The following is a 24652-nucleotide window of genomic DNA, read 5'->3' on the forward strand; positions in this document are numbered from 1 at the left end:
GGATTGGGAAGAGAAAAGAGGAAAAGGTGAAGGCCTAAACTCGAGCTGTTCCCACGACCAGCAAATTGCCCAAATTGCCAGTGGCTCTCTCTGTCCCCACCCCCTCCAATGCATACCGTGATGAATGGGACATTTAATATTGCCCTGCTTAAGGGAATTACTGGAATGTATCTGTCCTCCTGAAAACACTAAAACAACACTTAGACCACCTGGACACACACTGACTGACTCAGTGATCAAAATGTAAGAAAAGTAAGAAACTTTGCAACTTTGTTGAAGGTCTTGAAGAGGCATATTGATGTAGATCTTCTGCCAAATGTTTTTTTTTTGTATGTGTGTTAGATACTTCAGTGTCGAAAGAACGACTGATGATGTTAAGAGTATAACACGGTTATATTTGTCAGTTTGTTGGTGTTAAGACTGGTTGAACTTAATTGATTGGGATCAATGGCCCTTACCTATGTAACAATGAGACACATTATGCAGCACTTTATGATAATAATTTAGTTATTTTTTCATTTCATTTAAATCTTTACGTGTGCATCAACAGAGTTATTTGACAGTCAAATTCCTTGGTGATGTTGGAGGAAAAAGTGAGGGGATCCCAAAGTCAGTAGGATTCACTCTCAGGAGACCATGAATTTCTCTACAAAACTTAGTGGTAATTCTCCTTAATAGTTGTTGAGATATTTCAGTGTGGACCAAAGTGGTGGATTGTCCAGAGAGCCATACTGCTATCATGGCGAAAAAGATATTTAAAAAAGTGTTAAAATATGTAAGAAAATGCAGACTGCGCAGTCATCTTTTCCTATTATTTTTGATTATGCACTGTGATTTGTGAAATACGGAAGCAATTTCTGGCAGTTTGATGAAAAACAGTATCCTAAAAGTCATTATAGTGCGAAACTTTCTGGAAATAATGACTTAAAATATTGATTTACTTATCTTAAATTAAGTACTTGGTACCGTAAAATAATGAATTAGTATTTTAAAAAAAAGAAAATAATGAGAAACTTTTTGAAAATTATAACTTAATATGGCAAAATAATGAACTGATATCTTAAAATAATAAGAAACTTTCTCAAAATATGAGTGAGTATCTTAAAATAATGAGAAATTATACCGAGTAATTATCTCGAGAATGTCATAAGTCATTATTTGAGAAAGTTTTACAATGTTATTTTGAGTGACTAATTCATTATTTTGAGATAAGTAAGTCATTAGTTTGAGACAGTTGGTCATTCTTTTGAGATACATAATTTTGAGATGAGTCATTATTTGAAAGGGTTTCTCATTTGAGATACTAACTTAGTATTTCAGGAAAATTTCTTATTTTGAGATACTGACTCATTAATTGAAGAAAGTCTCTTGTTATTTGAAATACTAACTGGAACTGGTTTTTTTTGAGAAACTGTTGTTATTTTGAGATACTAAAAGTTATCATTTTTGATAAAGCTTCTTATTAAAATGACTAAAAGGATCTCTCTTTTCTTTCATCACACTGGCAGAAATAGGCTTGCGTAGTGAATAAACTAAACTAAGAATCAATCAACACAAGCCTCTGCTTAGCGTATCCAGTCAGGATAGAGTCACAGATTAGTGGATTAGATTGAAACACTGTGTTAAGGTGTCTCATCAGAATGATTTCCTGACACCCCAAGGACACAGGTGAGATTTTCTGGCTCTGTGCCACGCTGATGGATGTTGGTTAGAGAGTTCTCATGAGCAAGTGTCATCCAAACTAATCCAGGTGATTAGTCATGCATTCTCCTCTTTCAATGTGTGAGGCCCATTTCCCCCCCAAACCAGGGGCCAGGTAATGTAATCTCTAAGTGAAAAGTATCAATGTTGGTTTCAAATGACCCCACACACACATACACAGAGACGGGCATGCACTGTGCTGCAATATACTGTATGTAGAAGAGCAGACACAATGGCAGCGAGAGGCGAGGATATGTCCTGAAGGCGACCCTCTTGTTGGCAGACCTCCGAAATTCTTCTGGTCTGATGGGAAGAACGGGACAAATATTGTTATGGTGACCGGTCAAAATGTTGTGCGTGATTCAACATGTGTTTTAAAAGGCTTGACCAGCACACTTAACCAAGTAAGAGTCCAGACACTCACTCGCTGTTCATTCTCATAACACGGAAAGTACTGCAATATGTTTTTATCTCTTGAGGATGCTTTCGAAACCAAAATGGTCTGGCTGATTCAGACTCTCCCTTTTGATCCTCGGTTACACTTAACGAACCGTTGACTTCATATTATTCTACTTCACTGCTCTTCTTTCCTAAGTCTCGTTATTGCCGTGATTTATGCTTTCTTTTCCTATCATGCTGCTGCAGCGTCTATTAAATAAATCTGTGTCTTGATGCTGAACATTTTGTACTCAGATATGATGGCTGATCATTTTGTTTATTCTTGTATCACATCCAAGCTCTTACATGTGAAGAGGACTTGATCTCACAAGGAACAGCTGTAGTTTGAGATAAAGCAGATATGGAGGGCAGGCAAAAAGAGTTTATTTAACACAGACGAGAGAAAAAAAGGGAAAAGGACCTCTGCACCTGTTGTTTTTGTATGTTTGTAAGCATACGTCACACATAAGTGCTGTGCCTGCAGAGACAAACAGACAGTGTAAGAGGTTAGGATGAACAATACTGGCGTGTCTGATGCATATGGACTTCTTTAGAGAGTCAGAGGGATCTATGTGTGTGTGCTAAGAGAGTGTTCGCTCTGGAGGACACAGGGAGAGATCAGACAAAACCCAGCTTTCCAGCTCTCCATCTTCCTCTTACCGCTCCTTTTCCCCCTCAGTCTTCATTGTTCTTTGTCCCCTTTTGCCCTAAACTTGTTAATGTACCCTTCCTGTTTCTGTGCAGTCATGATATGGCGCTGTCAACGACTCCTCCGCATCACTCCTTATAACAAAGAGTTTTTATGTTGATGATGCAAGCTTTTTTTTTTTTTTTGTGGATGTATGTGTGTGCAAAGCGTGTGAGCACAGCAGTAGGGCAGGGCTGGGAATGTTTATTTACTGTGATGTGCTTGCTTGCTCGTTTGGCTCTAAGCAGACTGTCATCACTGGGCATCATATTGACAAGAGAGAGACCAAAATATGATTAATGACTGTCCTTTCTGTTGCTTGTTTTCTCCCCCTCTCCCCTCTCCTTTCTCAATCCCTCCTTGTGTTTGGCTCCTTCAACCCCTCAGAGGACCTAGATGACCTGCGGATGGAGGGTGTGACGGGCTTGGCTCCATCCGGCAGCAAGTTCAGCCAGGGACGCAGCTCCTATCAGCCTGAACCACAGGCCAAAGTTACACTCAACATCTGCTCTAGGTGTGCCAGGTAAATGTTACCACCTTGTCTTATCTGGTGCCTTAGAGAGTGCGATTTTTAAGGAGCATAAGATCAAAGAGTCAATCTGTTCTTACGAGAGATAAAAGGAACAGTTTGACATTTTGGAAAATTATCTTATTTGATTTCTTGCTGGGAGTTAGATGAATACATTGATACAACTGTCATATTTGTTTGGTAAATATTAGACTAAAGCCAGCAGCCGGTTGGCTTAGCTAGACATGCTGGACAAACATCAGAGTGGTATCAATTTTCTCATCAAACTCTCGGCAAGAAAGCAAATATACATTTGTCCCAAAATGTCAAACTATTGCTCTGAGGCTTTGAAAGAATACCTCACCCCCCAAATGTCCATTTGTATATCAGTTACTCACCCTGTGTTAATATACACTAAATTCATGAAGAAAACTTTGTTTTTCTCGCATGCTTACAAAAACAAAAAAATATCAAAAAAACGGAGAGAATTCTTGATGAATCAAAGTCAAAGGCGTTTAACAGCAAAATTATATCAAAACATCTGTTGACAATGTCTCACACAACTCAAGTATAATCCAAATCTCATTTATCCATTCGTTTGCCCAGTACTTTCCAAACAGACAGCACTTTCCAATGCGAAACTGAACTAAAAGTGAAAACGCTCGCTTCAAAACCAGACTCCATTGGCATAGAAAGTATCTTGCTGATAGTTATTTTGCTGAATACGGGAATTACTGGTCTACCATTGTCTCATTTGGTTAGTTAGTTTGTGTTAGAGTGTCACTTTGTTGAGTGTGAACTAACCCTTTAAAATACCCAAGTCACACAATAATATGAACAAACTACTGTCAGATGCAGCTGTAGACCAGCAACACCTGTGTTCAACAAGGTGAAATTACTGTTTTTGTCATTGGAGTCTGGCTTTGAAGAGAGCATAGATAAATTTCACCTTTAGTTCAGTTCCTCATCGGAAAGGGCTGTCTATTTGGGAAATACTGAACAAACAACTGGAATAATGAGGCTCAAATTATTATATTTATACTGCATGAGTTGTGTGAAGGTTTGTAAACCCTTCTTCACACTTGAGCATAACAATGGGTGAGTAATTGATACACAAATGGTCAGTTGGGAAGTTAATTCTTCCTTTAAATTATATGACTTTAAATATTTTTTTCACCACAGTAAGGTTGTGGTTTTTCCTTGGAACAATTTTTGTTCAGTTATTGACATGCTGGGTCATGACTCCTCCTTGTGCCCTGCTGTCCACTCCCCCACACACACTCTCTGCATCTGTATCAGAGGCAGCATACCTCAACTCAGAGAATAATATCATATCTGAAGTGCATTCCGGTGTTGCTTGTTTTCACAAATCAGCCCATGCAGTGATAATCGTCTCCACTATCACCCCTTCTCTCTTTATCACAGTTCTTCTCTGCTGACACATTTCCTGTTCCCCTGATCCACAGCATCAGTGTAGCGCTCAAATATCTGAACGTTAGGTGTGATACCACAGGCAGGTGTGGGCAGGACTCTTCCTTGATGCCAGTCAGTGATAAACAGGTATCTGTTCGATGAGACGCCAGGCACACATCTGCCTGCACGCCTCCTCTGTTTGGGGTTTGGAATTTGTTTGTTTCCTACTCTTCTTTCATTCATGCTGCTTATCAGTTTCGCTCCACGCACAGGCTGCGGGATGTTGTCAGAGGATGAATGGTATCAGTGAATTTTTTCTCTGCCAGTTTAATGACTGAATGTTTTTAGGCAAATAGTTTATACCTTCAGCTTATCACTCAGTCCTGGGGTCAAATCAGCGATGGAGAAAAGCAGCATCTATATCTGGAGTCGTTCTTGGCTCTCATGCTCACTTTTCTCAGTGACTGAAATGTCAGACATCTGTTCTCCTGCTCTGTCTTCATCTCTCCTTCTTGTATGGTCCAAATTCTTGCTTCATCCTCTATAACCTGACCACAAAATCCTCCCAAAGTTTCACTGGCGTAGGAGTCGTGGTCTTTCATAGTCGTTTTTGGTAAGTGCAAGGGCCATAAACAGATCACTAAACTGGAAAAGTGTTGCACGCGTGGTATGCCTTTTGTGCTATTGTGGAGACACTTAATTCTGAAATCAGGAGTATCACACGTATTCATGAATCCACACATGTGCATGCATGTCCCTGCACTCACTTAATGCTCCTTTGAACAGATACGTAGGCAGACATCAGGGAGCAGTAAGGAGAGGGACTCCCATCTTTACACTGTGTGCTTTAGCACTCTGTCTTGATGGGATTACCAGAAACACCTTTCAAACATGGCTTAATATGAGGCCAACCTTTACACTGACTCCTCAGAGCAATAACATATGTGGCACAGTTAGTTTCACACCTGCAGACAGCACTACTGTACAGATGAAGGCTCGCTGAAGTTTAATTTTTGTTTTTTATATTTGAGGATTGCTTGGCCCTGTATGGATCTATACACTGGCCAAAGTTGGACCAGCATTCCTCACATACCCGTCACCCCTCAGGCAAACACATTACAATTCGGCTCCTTTTTTTCTTCACTTATTAGCTCTTCAGGGTGAGCATGGAGCACATTTCTGTGCATTAAACTTTTGTTCAAATGCATGCACACTGTATGTACACTGTATTCGCTCCCTCTAGTTGTCTAAGGTGTCAAACCCAGCTGAGTGACTTGGCTGTACCCCATACCACCCAAAGCCAAGGCGAGGTGACGCTTGCTTTCACACCCACAGCGTGAAGGCGACAACTCGGTTCCTCCCTAGCGAGTATTTATTAATATCCAGCAGCACGCCTGTATGTTACTGTGTTCACGATCCACCTGTAATGTTACAGGCCAAGGACATAAAAAGGAAATTAATTACTGGATACTTAAGCTACACAAAAACATCATACAGATAAATAACAGACATGTTATTTTATTAAACACTATTAGAATAAGATAATATATTCGCCATTTTGGACTCTAGGTCATGTGTCAGTTTAGTTTCAGTTTAGCCAATTTGTGAAATCTTTAAAAAACAGAAAAAGTTTGTTTTAAATAGGTCAGGTTGTTTCAGTCTTGATGTGATTACTGTCCATACATAACACATTCATTTTTTTTAAATCGCGTTAATCACCAGCAGACATTCCTATGTTTAAGAGGCTGTACTGGGCTGAGTTTTAGAGCTAGAGAGATGATACTGGTATCATATGAAATAAGAGAACCTGACCTGAAGAATCCAGTGGTTTTAACTATGTCATGCTAACTTTTCAGGACGGGGTCTGAATAATGCTTCAAAGTTAGGCTAAATTTTGGCTCTGTCCTCAAGTTATCTGAATGACATCTTACAGATATGCACAGTTTATGCTAGTCCCATGCAATTCATTGATGTCATTTGATTCCTAATCAAGACAGTCTGGCAAAAGTTGCTTTATTTAGTCAATATTGACTTCAAAACTGTTTTGAAATACAAAATAATGGAGTTGAAATGCGATTAAAAAATTATTTGTTTGACAGCCCTAGTTTTAAAAAGATTCATAGTGATAAAGGTATTATGTATGCTGTAATTTGTAATATGTGTATCTTCATTATTTAATGACATAATCCCTTTTCCTTTTAAGCTGTCTGACCCCAAACAGAATCGTTCCCAGTCCTTAGACACCGTGCTCGGCCATTCTCTTTTTCCTTTGCTTCTGTTCAGCCACCGTCCACGCCACCAAACAGTCCAGTCAGCCTGTGTGGCTCCTAACCAGCCATGGCAGGTCAGGAAACACGCCACTTCCTCTGGCCTCTCCGCTGGTCGGTTGAAGTGTAAAGTGCTGTGTGGCCTGTGTGTTGTGGGCATGTCTCTGTCTCTCGGGCTATGGCTGCGGTCACACCAACATTTCATCCACCTCCTTCATGCACCCGATCAGTTTTTTTAATGGCTACATACTCCTGCCACAAAACCTCCTGTGTGCAAACGCATCCCAGATCTTGGGCACAGTCCGCAGGAGTTGGCGGTGCAGTCCATGAAAATGGATAGATCTCCAAAAACCTCTTCTGGGCTTGTAGTTCTCATTAAATTAATTGCTTTCATATCAGGAATGCACTGAGGGAATGGTAGTTAGAACTTGCGGCTATGAGCTGCTTTTGTTCGGAGAATGGGAAGGCCTTGTGATAGTCATCTCTGGTACTTTTTAATGGTCTTATAAAGACCAATAAAGGGAGGGAGAGACAAGGCGAGGGATGTATAAAGAAGGAAAGAAACAAAATACACTTTAAAAAGCTGCGTTCTGCTTTTACCCTCATCTTGAAGGTAGAAACCATGAGGCCCTGCAGCTGTGACGGAATGCAGCCGCGCCATAAAAGCGCATGGATTGCTTTCCTTTGTCTTCAGCTAATGGCTGCGCCGATGACATGGAAATAACACGCAGCGAAAGCATTTGGAGCTAAAGTAGTGTGTAATTACAGTTAATTTGGTACGATTTACAGTCTTTAAAAATATGCTTTAGAAAAATAAATGCAGTGTTTAATTCCATGCGGATGTTTGAGTGTGTGAATTAGTTTGAGTGTAAAAGCAGTGTGTTTATCTTCCCATTGAAAAGGTATTTCAAACACTGTTTGTCTTTCACCCACAGTTCCTATCTCAGGGAAACTTAAATCTTTTAGTACCTCAAGGAGACAGCCAAATCTCTCAGACCCGCTTCCATTTCAGTTCAAACAGATATCTTCGAAAAAAACACAAAGCTATAGGGGCTTGGAACACATCATGATAAAAAACAGTAACTTACTGATTTAAGGGGGAAACAGAATCTGTGCGCCAGTTTTTTCGTTTTGCTTTGTCAGTGAGCAAAGTGCCTCTGAGACAAGTGAGCTGTGTCTGCGGATGCATTACTTTGGTTTCATGTCAACATGCTAAAGACTATTTCACATTGATTTTCAGCAGGATGAGAAGCTACGATGAAGAGATCGGATTTGTTACCCAGAACTGACCCCATGTTTTTCTTTTATCCCAGATTTTGCAGGAGAAGAGATCATAAACTCTCTAAACACTTCCTCTTTGTCTCATCACCTCAGTCTGATAGAGACTTGCTTGTCTTTTCGCTATCTGGAGTTCAGTTTCCAATCATGCATTACAGTGTTGTGGCTGAAAAAAATGCAGATTTTCAGAAATGATTTGAACGCGCTCGACTGCCACTTTGTGCTGTAGTTTATATGTGTTACGTGTTGTTTCTAGGTTGCAGGGGGACAGCCTATCGGACGGCAGATCTGAAGAGGTGCACAGGCCTCACATATCTGAACAAGCTGTCCCTGACATCTCCTGTGAGTTGCACGACACAGTTCAAATTCAAAGTCGTTATTTTTTTACATTTTTGCAGTCTCACGCCCTGCTCTTTTTTTCCTGTTTGTATGTGATGTCTGGAGCAGCTCCATTGCCCGGGGTGGACACAGTGGCGGGACGGTTGCAGGAATGTGAAGCCTTGTCTCAAGTGTCAGGCTCTGTAAGTGTCCTCCCTGCATCCATCACCAAACAATTAAGATCACGTTACAGCCATCAATTACCATGTCGCTCTCTCCTCCTCAGTCTCTATTGTTTGAGAGTGAGTGAAAAGCCACCTCAAGCCTCCTGTTATTAGGACAAGACCCAAGCAAAACTGATCCATCTTTATGCGGGCAAATTTCAGCTTACACAACCATTGATAGTGCTGAATAAGTGATAGAAATTTCCCTATATCACTTTGCTTCCCTCTCAGGGCGATTGTGTGAAATCTGAAAGGAATAAATGAAAAGAATATCTAGTGACACAATGACAATTGAGGCTGATTTAGACGTTTTATACAATAGAGCTAAATATTTATGGGTTACAGGAGTACGCACAGTTTTGTTCAATAGCTGGATTGCGTGATAACCTCATATGCTTTGGGGAAGAAATCTATAGAGGCCTAATGTGTTACACGCCAGACTCAGACACTCACATGCTGTTAATAAAGCAGCCAGCTAAGACGCCAGTACCTTTTGTATAATTACCCTCCAAAAAAACCAATACCTTTTGTTATAATTGGCCAATCTAAGTGTTAGACAAGGCTTTTTACGGCATGTTTTAAAGAAAGAAAGGGGTTTGGAGCCAAGACATTGCTGCGTGTGTGGAGCAGATGCAGAGAGGCTCCAGACTAACTGGGAGCAGACTTTTCAGAGACTGAAGGACTTGTTGAATCAAAGCCTGTAGTCGGAAGTCTGACGGATTAAGCCAAATGCACCAGCCACTAGTCAGGGAGTGGAAAAACTGTGCACCTTTTAGCAGCAGTTCCTACTTTTTCCCACTTTTCTATCATTGAGTAAACTGACCAGTAAGGGACAAATTTGTGGGATTTCATATTGTATTTAATGTAATCCATACAATAACAGTACAGAACAAATTATGACTTGCACAATTAACTCAAATAATGAATGCAATATGTGTAAAAAGAGCGATTTAGATGGATTTGCAAAAGATTATTTCCAGTGAATATTGCTTTTGATATTTTTAGGAACTCTCTATACAATGTCTGTTATGTGTTTTTTGGAATTTTTTATCAGTCATCTGTACTAAACAGGCTTCTTTCTAAACAATTTAAATGCTGTCCTCTCCACACTGCTCAGCCAACTTTTCATTACCTCTTTGGTTGTTTTGCCTGTGTACTTTTCTAATGCAGGATGAGGCTGTAACGCAGTGAGTGAGGGTGTTTCTCTCGGTCTTCACCATGACCTTATCCTGTGAAATGTTATCAAAGTGTATATCTATCAAATGAAACAAACTACAGTTAGGCTTGACCAGATGATAGATGATGTCGGTTTTATTACCACGTCATGTCTAACTCAGAGATTTAAGCTGATTAATTTAGCCTCCAACTAAATCTGACATCCTCTCTACCACTGACCTTCACAGCCACATTGAGCCATTATTTTGTAGCTGCTTATGAGGGACCAAACACTACATCTCCATAGGTTAAGCCCCGTCTGGCACCTTTACGAATAAGGTACTAATGTGTCCCATATGGAAACTGCAAATGCAAACGTCTCCTGTCAACTGCTGTAGCTAATGTGGCTGTTTTGTGTTTTAATTGCTTGTGTTTGTCTTTGAAAGGCAGATGCAATTTGTATTAGCTTGTTAGTTTGACCAGCTCTTCAAGGGCTTTCTGCTCCACAATCACTAAACTGAATGGGAAAAAAGTAAAAGCTTTATGAGCTGATTTGGAAAAAACACAATGATGAAGTCATACAGTTTGAGAAGTAATTCAGCCTCTGTAGTTGATTGTGTTTCCTTTATTTTAAAAGTGACTAATTATGTAATATAGCTCATGCTGCAGCTGCACTACCTGTGTAGGTACAGAGAACACAACTGTCCCTTGCATTAGTAGAAAAGTGTCCAATTGTTTCTTTGCATGTCGCACTGTTAAGAAAAGATGTATATAACTTTTTCTTGGTTTTAATTTTTGAAGTCATATTTAATTATTAGTACATTTCATCGCGCTTGGCTGTCGATAAATGAACTGTGCCTTCTGTTGTGCCCTGGTTCGGGCAGTAAAAGGTTGGTGATGTTGGAAAGTAAACACTGTTAATGGTTATCATTATTAGTCCGCCAGGCCCCCTGCCTCTGCCAGCTCCTTTAGGTGATAATTGCCTCATAAAGACAAATACTTTCCGAAAGCAATCGCCAGAGCAAATTCCCCAAGGAATCCTTGTATAGTTTCCTTTGTGAGTGTTAAGTGATATGTTTTAATCAAATTTAGCTCAGTGTAGAGTTGTATGGGTGTTACCATCATAAAATCTGCCAGGGGAAACTGTTCATTTGTATGGTAGAAATAAGATAATTAGTGTGATGCTATGCCATGTGTATGAAACAAGGCAGAGCCGTTGTGACGGTATATTTTTGTTTCCAGGGGAATTTTGGCAGAGTTTCAGCCGATACACTATATAGCTTTTTATTTTTGGCAGCAGTCTGCTCTCCACACCTCCACAGTTATGCATGCATGGTTATCCTCTGTGCAGATCTCTGTGATTTTAGATCATAGCTCTAGTGCAGTTTTATTATTGTTCCACATTTCCATATTCGTAGTTTTAATTTGTTTGTCATCTGCATCCATATGCCCTAAATCGTTGTTAGAATACAGCAAGTAAGCTCTTTGTTGTGATGTCTTTTCAGTATGAAATTTCTTTTAAATGCATTTACTTGAGATAGTTGTAGTTGTGTTGGAATTTTTAGTTACTGCAATTGCAACATTTTTTTCATTCAATTTCAGCTTGAAAGAAGTTGTTAGGGGTTGTACATTTAATTATTTTCTAATAGAGCTGCCATCTTTATGGGCCAACATGTGCCTTGATGAATTGAAGTCATGGGAATTTGGGCATTTAACAACAGCAAAACTATATAAAATGTGTTTACAAACTCTCACAGAACTAGTTCAGTATAATCCAAGTCTCATTTATCTAGTCGTATGCTCAGTGCTTCCCAAACACAGGCATTTTCCCTGAAACCTTACAGTTTAAACACTGTTGCATAAATAGCGCAGGTGTACGGCTCCTTTGTCTGTGTGGCTGTTCAAGTTTTCTTTATAAATTCAAGTTGGGTGAGTAACTGGTGTACAAATGGTCATTTGGGGGAGTGAAGTATTGCTTGAATTACATTTAAGTCTCACTGTATTAATGGTTCAATTAGGAATCATTGAATACTATTTTATTTTGAGGTTTTTGCTGAATATTGCAACCACTTAGGATGCTTTTGGTTTGCAATAGATTGTTTGTTAATGTGATTGCTGGTGCAGTCTCAGACTGTGAGCTATATACTGCAGAAGCAATGCTGTATGTTTTCCCAAAAACTGATTCTGCTGCTGTAGTCCCTTCTAGCTTGCATAGCCACTGGGGGATTTGGGATATGAGGAGTAACACTCAACTTTTAATGAGTTCCTGTTGTTTTGGCTCACAGCACAATCACCTAATGGATTTTATGGACTGTATACAGGGCTCACCGGCTCACCGGCCCAACCACTGAGTTAGCACAGCCAAGAGCAAACAGGATATTGACAATAACACAGTGAGACTTTTATTCAAGCATTACAAGACAGGTTATATGATGCACTGTCTATCATTCAGATGTAGAAGAACAGCCAACAGAAAATTAAGTGCCTGGAACAACAGGAATGCAAGTAGGAACTCATAATGTTCAATTAGAGAGCGTTGAATAGCAGCTAGATTAGAATTATCTTCTTGAGGATAAACATAAGATACTCACTGTATGTTACAGTTTATGTTAAAGGCTAGTTCATCCCAAAATTAAAAATATATATTTTTTCTCCTACATGTAGCATAGCTGCTTAGTCTAGATTGTTTTGGTGTTAGTTGCTGAGTGTTGGAGATATCGGCCGTATGCCACCTGCCTTCTTTCAAATATAGCAAATTTAAATCACACCCTGCTAGTGGTACTCAAAGCACCAGACAACAAAAAAAAAAACAAACAAAAAATATTTAAAAACTTAACAGCAGTGTGTCCAGAAATCATGAATCATCATGAATGTTTACATCTCGTGCTGAATAAGCACAAGCCTCTCATCTATGAGCAGATGCACGCCTCCTATCTACGTGGTAATATGGTTGGAAGGTGTAGTTTGATCTACAAAAAATAGTTCCTACATGAAACTACTCACAACAAAGTCTGTTGAATATCTTGAGGAACCAGCTCATAATTTCTGGAAAAAGACATTACTGTTGAGTTTTTAAATGTACTCTTTTGGCACTTTGAGGTACCACATGCCAAGTGCAATTTAGTTGCATTACTGGACATTGAAGGAAGGCATGACAGACATCTCTATTGCCGATATTTCCAACACTCTGCAACTTACACCAAAACTTAAAATGATCTAGACTGAAAAATAACAGTACAGATTAGAGGGAAAAAATATGCATTTTTGATTTGGGGGTTAACTGTCCCTTTAAATTCAGTGGATTAACTCATTTGAGGATTTGATTTTGTCAGAAAAGACGACTGCTTTTGCCTTTGCACTTCTGTTTAGCAGCTGTTTTGATGCAAATGTCCAGAACTATATTTGGACCTGTTTTAAACAAGAAAATAACTCAATACTAGTGGCCTGTGCTCATGTGCTCATGTGCTATGAAGAGAGAAGATCTCTCCCTGCATGTTTGAAGGGTTGGTATTTAGTATAATCAAACCCTTTGTTGTTTTGGTTAGAATAAAAACAATCCTGTGCTGTAATACTGAATGTTCTCCACCTCACACATGTGCAGATCAAATCCTTATGCTGACAAACTCCCAACTGCCAGGATGCTTTCTTCTTCACTCAGACTCATCCCACACCTGATTTGATAAAAGCAGTATTTGCCGGGATTCATCATGGAGCTTAAACTCAGGTCATGAGATATAGTCTGGCTTTGCAAAGCTAAAGTGGCAGTCATCCAGAATTCCTAAAAGTGCACTTACATTCTCATTCTGTTTCAATCTTTTTCATAGCTTGAGAAGGGGCTTTAGCATTTGAGAAACCATACTATCAAAAGAAAGCTACTGCAATGGAATAAGCACAGAAATCACTAACATATAGAGACAGAATAAGGTGAATGATGGAGCTCAATAGATTTTATAAGGAACTACTGTAAAGTCTCCAGAAACACTCCCAGTAGAAAAGCTTTATATCCAAAGGAACAAGTAGTCCCAATCTGTGAATTTAACCAATTTAAGTCCTAAAATATCAGAAGTAAATGCTACTTATCTGTGTGTCAATGTATTGTTGTATACTATATTGTGTGTGTGTTAGTCATTGCGCTACTCTGCCTGACCACAACAAGAGAGTCCATTAATTGTGCTCTGCAAAGCCAGCAGTAGGCTCAAACTATGTTTGAGGTCTATGACTGCATGCACATATCCCGAACAGTTGTTGTTGTGCAGAGGGCAATCTTGAACCGAACCCCAGATTGTGGCGATTATTACTGCTGACCACACACGTATAGCTGCACACATGCAGACTATAAAATATTTAACTCCAGACTTCCATCCTCTCTCTTTCTGTCTTGCTTGCTCTCAACATGGAATCAATTTCCAAAGAAACAAGATCCTTGTTTGTTAGTCGGGCAGAAGCATCACTAGAGGGTTTTTCCCCTTTTCTTTTTAAGGTCTTTTAGTTTTGTCATACTGGGAGGGAGATTATACAACTGGGGTTTTGCACCACTGACATTAATATACTCATAAGTCATTGCAAACTCATAGCTGCTCTTTATTTTGGAGATGAAAAGGCATTCCTTCTCATCTCTTTGTCTGTGTAGATTAAAGCATCCAATCTAAGCATCCAAACAAAAGTGGAAAGAGGTTTAGTCATTTGCGCTCATGTCATACATTGTTGCTGATAAGGACAATAGCTGCTTTCAATGGTAGAAGGAAATCGCTTTTCATCACGTCATTGTGTCACCCTAGCCTGTAATCAAGTCCATTTATGTTAAGGTTTGGGGTTATTTTTGCCCATATCTTCCATGTAAAGCCTCACTGATTTGTACATGATCTTTTAATATGCACCATTATGGTACGCTGTAGGCCACATGTTGACATCTTCCACCTGACCTTATAAATATGTATGCCTTAACCAAAGTTGATGTAACAACAGTCATATTTTGATTGTAATGTCTGTTTATTTATTGATGTTATCTAGGGAGGTGAATTGCTTGCAGACTCAGTATTTCCTGTTTGTATGCTTGGCCATAGGGCTGCACAGTACCACCAGCCTTAAGGTCTGCTGTCTCCATGATATATGGTCCTGATTACAGGATAGTTTTTTCCTGTAGTGGACAGAGGAGCTTGAGGGCAGGAGCAATGCAAATGTTAAATGGTAGACATTGCTGATAAGAGGAAATCTCTATAATGTCTGCTGGTCTCATGAAGCAAGACTGGGCTTTTTAAAAGGAATACTTCAAACCCCAAATGAATATTTGTATATCAATTACTCACCCTGTGTTCAGAAGAAAAAACTTTTTTTGTTGTTTTTCTTGCATGCCCGCACTGTGAACAAAGAATGAAAAACAAAGAAAAGTCTTGATGAACTGAAGTCATGAATAACTGTGTTTAACAAAATCAAAACAGTATCAAACCATTTGGTAAATAAACTCTCACACAATTCGTGCAGTATAATCACGTCTCATTTATTCAGCCGATACTCAGTATTTCCAAAATACGTGAAATTTTGCAAAAAACTGTATTATTTAAAACTGATCTTAAATTGTTCTTTTTAAAGCCAGACTCAATTGACAAAAAAAGTCATTTTACTTAGCTGAATACAGGAGTTGCCAGTCTGCAACTGCCTAAAATGTAGCGGGTCAACGTGTCGAACGTCTGAATGCTCATGAATCTGGCAGCTACACCCACTGAATGAGACACTGAATGAACTGTTCTCTCAGTGGGACAGGTGCTTGCCGAGAAAGAATGACAGATCGTGGGATGCTGAATCAGTGCATTAAAATGAATATTTAATCTTTATTAATGTAAACATATATGATGACAGGTAATGTGTTTAAGAGAAATGTTGTGGGTCAGGCGGCACTGGCTGTCATGAAGAAACTGACACTACATTTTGCAAAAAGTAACCTGAAACTTGATCAGATTGGCTTGGTGAAGACATGAGAAGAAGGCAAGGAGTGAAAAAGAAGAAATAACCCAAAAATTTGCAAGAAATTTGTAAAAAGTACAAGAAAATTACCTGAAAATTTGTTAAAAATGAAATAAAATAAACAAAAAATAAAATGAAAAACAAAAAAACACAGACCCCTATTATTTAAAATCATCAAGAGTTTAGTCCGTTTTTGGATTCTCAATCACTCTGGAGGAATGTGACAAATACAGAGTTTTCTTCAAGAATCCACAGGGTAACGCAGGGTGAGTAATTGGTACTCAAATGATCATTTGGGGGTTAAAGTATTCCTTTAAAGCTCCACAATTAAGTTTTTGCCCAGTGGAGCTTTTAATAAGATCAAGCTGAAAAGTTGACTTGGATTTTCAAAGTAATTGTCGCTGTAACTCCTTATAAAGTAATGTAACAACTATTATAAAAATGAACCCAGGAAACTGTTGGTGGCCTTGTTTGCCGGAGCTGAGAAGACCCAGAGAGAGCGAAGGACAGGATGATGTCATGCTCTTGGATTTAGGGGGGGATACCACCAAAGAGAAAGAAATAAAGTTGGGGAGGGGATTCAGTTGTAATGTTCGACTCGCCTTGCTTCTTTATGAGGGCTGTAATTAAGGATTGGCTTGTGGTGTTGCGGTTGTGCTGCCACAGAACGCCTCATGTATCTGACAGGCTCAAAGATCAATGCCATGGACCCTGGGAATCATGTTCTGCCATTTATCACAGGATAGTAACTTCACTTGTTTTTCACCCTACCTCCTCTTTGGAAACAGATATTTAAGTCCTCTTTGAATCCTCAAAATCATAAAATGAGCATCCTGCTATATCCCAGGTTTGTCCTTAAATGTTATTGGAAGACTGCACTGAGTGTATATCACCAGATCTCCCAGAGCCATACTCTGTGTCAGCACTTTGTCAAGTCAACTCTGTCTCTCATTAAGTGCTTAGCACGTCGGATGATGTAAGTGCTGGCATCGGCGGTATCGTAACTTATCTAGTGTAAACCAAACTTACAGGAGGTGGAATTATGGCTAAGAGATTTTATTTCTCACCTGTGCTTGAAGCTTGTGAGCACTTGGTCTGTTGGCTTAACAGATCAGCTGGCCACTTGTGTCCCATCAAAGGAATAAATAGGAGGATTAGGCATGCTGCCATTACAGGACTTGGCAACCAGCAGACAGGTCCCTTTCCAAATCATACTCTTGGCGAGGAAGCCCAAAGCAGCCCCTATAAGTAATCCAATCTGCTCTTAAGAATTTATTTTCTTTCATATGCTTTGAAATATGATCGTCTTTAGTTTTTGTATAATACCAATATCGTGCGCTCTTAGGGAACCATCCTTAATTTATTGTTCCTTTACTGCTGATGCAAGATTTGCTGCTGTCAGGCTCTTTGCCAACAAACTAGTGTGCATACAAGCTCCTATAGATTTACTGAAAGTTATACAAAAATGCCCTGAACCACTACTGACAGTCTAGCGTCCCGCATTCACTAAACAGAGATCACTGCACGCTCTGCGCTTTCATCTACACTTGCTGTGGTTTTGTGTGTTTTTCTAAAGCCCATAAAATAATAATTGCCCCTCTTTTTTTCCAGCAGATATGGCTCAGATATTTCCAGCAATAGCTGAAAATTATATAAAGAGTTAATTGAAGGGTCTTTCTTCTAATATGACTTTCTCTCTTTTTCTGTTCTCCTTGCTAACTAGCGTCAGGCTGTCTGGGAGGCTGATCTGAAGGCTGTGAGAGGTGGGAGCTCTGTCGGGCAGACGGGCCTGCTACTGGGTGACTCCCTCTTTTCTAAAGAGCTGGAGAACATGGGCAAACAGCTTGCTGGTAGGCAGATCTGAGTGCTGTGCATGTATGTGTGCTGTGTCTTTGCGCAGAAATGCCTTGTCTGGGTATTTATTGGTGGCTTTAATGATGAATAGTATAAGTTAGGTAAAATACTTTCTTTGGAATATAAAACTTATTCTACATCATGCAAACATTCACTCACTCAGTCACACACACACACATACACACTTTAAACTCCAGACTTATGAAATAGAAAGGGTTTTAGGGAACACTTATGAGGAATGGGAGGGGGAGAGTCCAGCTTAAGAATGCACCGCTTTTGGCCAAAGGATTTTCTCGGTTAATTAAAAACTGATCTTCCTGTGAAAAATCTGTCAAGACTAAATAGAAAAACTAATTAAAATAATTTCCACATACTAGGAATTAATCTCAACTCCAGCTTTGACAGTTTCAATCAATAACTCCGGCTCTGCGGAGTCATTTGGAAGTGATCGAAGCTTAACTGGCTGGAGACTGATTTGCTCTGACAAAATGGAATTTATGTGGCATTTTGGAAATCATTATTGCTAATGCAGTTCAGGGCTCATCTCCGACATCTGTGACGTCTGGGTGAGTCAGAGACTGCTTTTGTTGTCATGATGATCAAGTGTGTATCCTCTTATGAATCAGATGAAAGCCCGGAGTTGAGGCCAAAGCGAATGTCGCCATTTACCATCATGTGTCACCCACTTGTTTGTTTATGCATGTCCTCCTGCTCTGTTTGACAGCGTCACTGTGTGTAAAGACCTCGTACGCGCCTTCACATACCAGACTTATTTGAAGCATATTGGTCCTACTTAGTGAACCTATTACTGTCACCAAACAGTGGTCCCAGCTGCTCCCATCGCCTCAGCTCATCCGCACATCGCCGCTCAATAAATACTCCGTGCCTACAGAACAGAACAGCACTCTGGTGCTTAGGAACCACTAAAAGAGGACGATTCGTGTTAACACACACTCAGTTTTGCCCCAGAGGTCCTCAGATGGCATTAATTTCTAGTTGTTTTACGCCGAGTTACTGAATATTCAGGCCGAGGGCTCCCACCATGCAGCTCAGTGAAGCTGTTCAACAAGCTAATTCAGCTCTTTCAAGCCTTTATTAGCTGCTAATACTTTCCATGTTTGGAGCCAGAGACTCACTTTTCATCTTATATTGTCACCCCAATTATGTGGTTGTGAAATCACCCTTCGTCTGCCTTTATTGTGAAGCTCATGTGCTCTTGGTTGTGATTATTCACAATATACAAATGATTTACTGCTCATTAAATTTGTTATTGAACGATGTTATGAAATACAGTTTAATTTTAATTTAGGAATACTTACTGTTTTAAAATGTTTTATATAATTGGTGATGCAATACATTAGTTTTGGGAATATGTAAAGGTTTTTACCACTTTTTATGCCCCTGCTCTGTCGACAGCTGTGGCCCGAGGCACCATTTATGTCCATCCATCCCATTCTCGTGAATGACTTATCTTAAAAACTCCTTGAAGGAATTTCTTCAATTTTTGCCCAAAGTTTCACTTTAATTTAAGGATGAACTGGTGGGATGGTCAAGGGGCAAGGTCACTGTGGCCACTAGAACACGTTTTTGGCAATAACTCAAGGATTCATGTGATAATTCTGACAAAATTTCAATTTAACTGTGACATCATAATCTACAAAAACACATTTTTCTGGCCTTTATTCTATGTCATAACACAGAGGGGGAGACATTTGCTTAGATACTTGGTTACACTAATCCTTGGTGCGTACCTTGAAACTGTGCTGATTGTGAAGATGTGTGTGAAGCATCCATGTTTTAGAATATGTAGCTTCTTTGCAGCAACATCCTTACTAGAAGTATTTTTAACTGTCATGGCTGCATATGAGTCTAGACAGACAGAGACGTAAACTGCTGCTTGTTTGGTTGGCGGTGGCGTTCAACTGCAAAGGGGTTATTCTAGCTCAATTTTACAAAACATAGCAAACTGCTCATTGCGTCAGTGTTACAGACTTTTTCTCTAAAAAAAAGTAAGAGGCATTTACTGATTTAGAGGCAGAAATAACTGATTAAAGTACAAGTAAATAAAGTGAAGAATTTGTCCAAGCTTTCGATGACTACTTTCAGTTTTTAAGAAAAATATTTTATTTTAGTTTTTTCAAAATATACAAACAACACAGTCACCAATTGACAGAGCAAAAACACCCATTAACATCACGAATAACTAAAAAATATATGAACAGACAATAAAATCATTTTGCGGGCAACGATTAACATGAAAATGTTAAGTACAACAATACAATACAATAAAAGGAAAAAAAGGGATGAGAGACAGGATAGTATTAATCATAATGACATGGACCTATTATAAGACTAGTGTTGTAAGAATAGTGAGACCATTATTCAATAATGGGATGGGAGATTCTCCATGTAGTTCATTAAAGGTTGCCATATTTTATAGAAAAGATGTATCTTATTCCTTAGTCAGCAAGTTATCTTCTAGAGGAATACAACTGTTCACTTCTGAGAGCCTCAGTCATACTCAGCTTTCAAACTCAAAGGTCTAGTGTGTAGGATTAGTGCATTCTAGCACTGAAGTTGCAGATTGCAACAAACTGAAATTTCTTCCGTGTGTCAAGCATGTCGGACAACTATGGAGGCCAGTGCAAAAACGCTAATGACTAATCTTAAACAGTGGACCTTTAATGCTGCAGATTTATGTTTGGTCTGTACTCAATAATATTACGATTCAGTACCTAGTCTTAGTTACACTATATTAGGAATGTTAAGGCCTAATTCTTCCCATATTTGTCAAAGGACAATGGTTAATATTTAAATGTATTCTGTCAGGTAGTGTATTGTGCTGTTGTAGGCCTGCAGATGCGTCACAGACAAGCAATGTGTCATTAACGCTCTCGTTTATTTTCAGAGGAGGGACCTAATAAAGTTTGCATGAGTTGTGAATGGTTCAATAGCGTGCAGTGGCCCTGTGCTCTCTCACCACGTGCAAACCGCTGCTTGATCAAAGACTTAAATAGATCAGATCTGTTTCTATTTCTTCCTGTCTCCTTCTCTCTTTCTCATTTTCTTCTCATGCCTTTTTTCTTTGTTTTTAATACTGTATCAAAACGTATCAAAGGTTTACACAATATGGATTCTGATGCTTCCTCTTTCATCTCTCAGAGCTGTCATTTTATATCAGCGTCCAAAACAAGGCTTGTGGTATATCTGCATTAAACACTGCACAGAATTTCAAAATACCTCTGCCTATGATAGGCTACTCATTAATGCCAGGAAGTTAGGGGAAAACAACTGGTTTACAATAAAATCATGTGTGGAGCAAGAATTTACGGAAGGGGTAAGACTTTCACAACAAAAAACATGTGGTGTTTATCATTATGGTGGTAAATAACTTGAGATAAAAATATCAGCTTTATGGGAACAGATTACTAATGAAGATATCCTGTTTACAGTAGAATGATAACATGATTCGTGGTGGACTTGTTGTGGGTGGATAAAGGGATAGTTCTGTTTTTTTGAAGTGGGGTTGTATAAGGTATTTATCCCTAGACAGAATATTACAGACAGTAGATGTCAGTCAACTGGAGCTCAGCAATTTACTGCTTTGGAGGGGTCAGCAACAAAGCCAATATCAGTTTAAGTGTATGTTACATTGAGAGTATTTTCAACTTTTTACTTTAACTCTTTAGCACCTGGACTGATATAAGCTGTCTTGTGCTATGTTCAGATGCTGCTCACAAGCATTTGTACCTCTGAAACTTACAGAAATTGCTTTGATTTATTTTTTAAATGTGGAGATACATGGAGCTTTAGGATAAATGTCCCACAAACTGCAAAAAAAAAAAAAAAAAAAAAAATAGTAATAGGTGTCAGGAAAATAAACTAGGAGGGATTATTAGATTTTATCAAAAAACTAGGGAAATATGTCTAGAAACCTATATTTGCAATTTTTATAAATATTAATTATTTAAAATTCATTTTCATGTTACTTTTTTTAAATATAAATTTATGTTAGGGGAATTCCTTGATAAGTTAATTATTGCTTTTTGTATTCCTATGATCTTGAAAGAAATCAAGCCAATATGCTTAGGTGTCAAAGGGTTAATGTCAGAGTGATTTTCAATTGGAAGATTAAGCTTAAAAGCCAGATTTCATAGAGAAAAACTGTAATTTAACATCACAGCTGCTGGTCTACTGATTCCTTGATAGTCGGTTTGTTTGTGTTATTGTGTGTCTAAAAAGGTTGGTTTGGACTCACCAAAGTCACACAATAACACAAACTGGACACTGGTGACTTTAACTAAAGCATAGATGGGGAAGTGAAGCCACTGATGGTTTTCCAGTTGGAATTGGCTGTCTGGCAGAAATGTAAGGCAGTTAAAACACACTCAACATAGCACACACTTAACTGATATAGATTTTTTTGGGGGGGTTTTTTTTGAGTTGGCTAAAATACGTTTCGTATATACGGTAGGCTCACCAAGTTAGATATAAAAAAACATGCTGTTTTTCCACACGGGCTCACTCCAATAGCTGGCCGCCAGGTGTTTACAGTCCTGTAACTTCTTCTTCCACCAGTAGATGTATTTCATCTCAGCTGGCTGTTTCACCAGTAGAGACCGGAGACTGAGCTCTGGTGGTTCGTGCTGTGCATTACAAGCAATGAGTTTAATAGAAAGGGGAGTGCCTGTATTTATGACTGTATTGAAAAACATACCTTTGGGATTTCTAAATACCCAGCAGCCTCTAAGGCAGTAGCCCAATATACACAGACCATAGATAAGTACCCCAAACAACCCCATTTCAAAAAATGTGAACTTTCTTTTTAAAGGCTTTAACTCAGGAATCATTACATTTGGAACTTCCGTTTTGGCCACTGTCTCGCTGTGCATGCAGACCATCAACGAAATAACAAAGCTTCTTTATGGTTTGTAATGTTACATACTGCAGTCCTGCCACACGCTGATGTCATGACATGCCCCTGAACACCTCACAAAGTTAATTATCTTCCAACTCTCAATCAGTGTGAGGTCAAGAAAGGCTGAGTCGCAGCCTGTATCTTAAATTTTCCTTCTATTATTTAGAGAAATAACATGTGTAGAATGCTTAAGCTTAAAGCAACACAGGCACAATGTCACACAGTACACATGCACATTATTGAGCACGTGGACAAGGCAGTATGTGCTCTGCATTGTATCTCACTATAAAGGCTGGCCGCCATATAATCAGAGCTGATTAACCACAGAAACAGCAATCTAATTATGCATGTCAAAGAATTAAATGTTTTTGATCCCTAAAGGATTGTATACAAAACAGTCTGGAATAGATTTCAACTCAGTAATGTCTGAAAGCTGAATTTAGAGTACTGTTGCAGACGTTTTCGGCTTTGCATACTAAATGGATATTTGTCAGTGAATCGAAGCATATGCTTCAAATTTTTGCGCGTTGTTTGTATAGAAGGGAGAAAAAAGCAGAATTTGCTCCAAAACAAGGGAGTCAAGGTTTGTGAAATACTTGTCATGCTTCCTTTTGTTATTTATTTAACGTCACACATATACAGTTTTCCAGAAATACTCTCTCCTGATGAGTCATTCCTGAAATTATCCATCTCAAATGATAACTCCCAGGCCGGTTTGTTGAATCCCTTTTGCCAAGATTTTTAACAAAAAGCATAAAACACGGAAAAAATGACCCAGATGTTGATCACAGAAGTTGGCAGCATCACTTCTTTCACAAACAAAAATGTTTTTGAGACTACCAGTGAGGCAAACAAATGAGTTTTTGTCAGGAACAGGAACATTTTTTTCTTAGCGGGCTGTGCTTGCTGTATATCAACTTGGAACCTTCTCTGACGGAGGAAGCTGGATTCACCACAATTTACAGGGGCTATAAATATTGTCATCATTGCCCAGAAGAAGGATTAAAGCTAGCAGTCTCGCCCACTTTAATGCTCAGTAAAGTTTGTGAATCATCCGTCTTGTAGGACATGCTAACCCCACAGCACAGCCTGAGAATATGTAATAAAAAAATAAGCCTGGCTTTATCTTTGAATCTCTGCTCATTTACCAGAGTTTTGTGGGATTTGTGTTACAGTTGTTGTTTAAAAGCTGTTTTAAAAATAAGGTTTACCTCACTCCCTTAGTTACTTTATCCATAGACTCTAGTTTAAAACATGAAATCTTTATGTTGACTTGAATTATGTCCCTCTTTTTGCCTTCCAGAGGTTGAGAAGGATCTAGCCAAGCTGGCAGAAGTCGGGAAGATGACCACTCGGAGCACCAACAATCCGCACAGTAGCCTGCTCCACCCCCCTCTGCGCCACAGAACACTACCCGACACACTCCCTCTCACCAGCCTGCTCTCCAGACCCCAGTCCCCTGCTGGCAGCCTCTCAGGCAAGCCCTGCAGTGTGGGCCTCCCTCTGCTCAGCCCTAAGCCCACTTCCCTGGTCATGGGTCGGACTCAATCTCCCAGCAACCCCGGGAGCAGGACTCAAACCCCCAGAACACCCAGTAGGCCCCTGACCCCAAATAGTTTACTGACACGGTCCACCTTTAACACTGGATCTCATAAAGAGGTAACCTTCAGGAGGTCACGGAGCCGCCCTGTGACACCCACATGTCAGCCTACACATCCCCGACCGCTGCTCACGCCTCCTGGACTAAGCACTACAGACAGCCTTGGTGCCAGCCTACGGGCCTATTTGTCTGAGGTAAGACCTGAAACGGAGAGATACAGCTTTATGATCCAGAACACTTTGGTTACTCACTGTTCAGAGGTCATATAAGCAATATTGTAGATAAATTGTCCTAATATTGGATAATAATCAAGAAGGAGGCAAGGTGCC

At 39.4% G+C, this 24652-nt stretch overlaps 1 protein-coding gene across 1 annotated transcript in view; it reads left to right on the top strand.

Annotated features, from left to right (window-relative positions):
- The window catches only part of c21h8orf34 (chromosome 21 C8orf34 homolog), a 74315-nt gene that overhangs the window by 41481 nt on the left and 8182 nt on the right, over nucleotides 1–24652 (top strand). The window contains exons 8-12 of the mRNA XM_042510609.1: nucleotides 3215–3350; nucleotides 8550–8635; nucleotides 8741–8814; nucleotides 17675–17801; nucleotides 24027–24517. Coding sequence (XP_042366543.1) covers nucleotides 3215–3350; nucleotides 8550–8635; nucleotides 8741–8814; nucleotides 17675–17801; nucleotides 24027–24517 — 914 coding nt within the window. The remainder of the gene's footprint in view (nucleotides 1–3214; nucleotides 3351–8549; nucleotides 8636–8740; nucleotides 8815–17674; nucleotides 17802–24026; nucleotides 24518–24652) is intronic.

The sequence above is a fragment of the Plectropomus leopardus genome, chromosome 21, assembly GCF_008729295.1.
Source record: "Plectropomus leopardus isolate mb chromosome 21, YSFRI_Pleo_2.0, whole genome shotgun sequence".
Lineage (NCBI taxonomy): Eukaryota > Metazoa > Chordata > Actinopteri > Perciformes > Serranidae > Plectropomus > Plectropomus leopardus.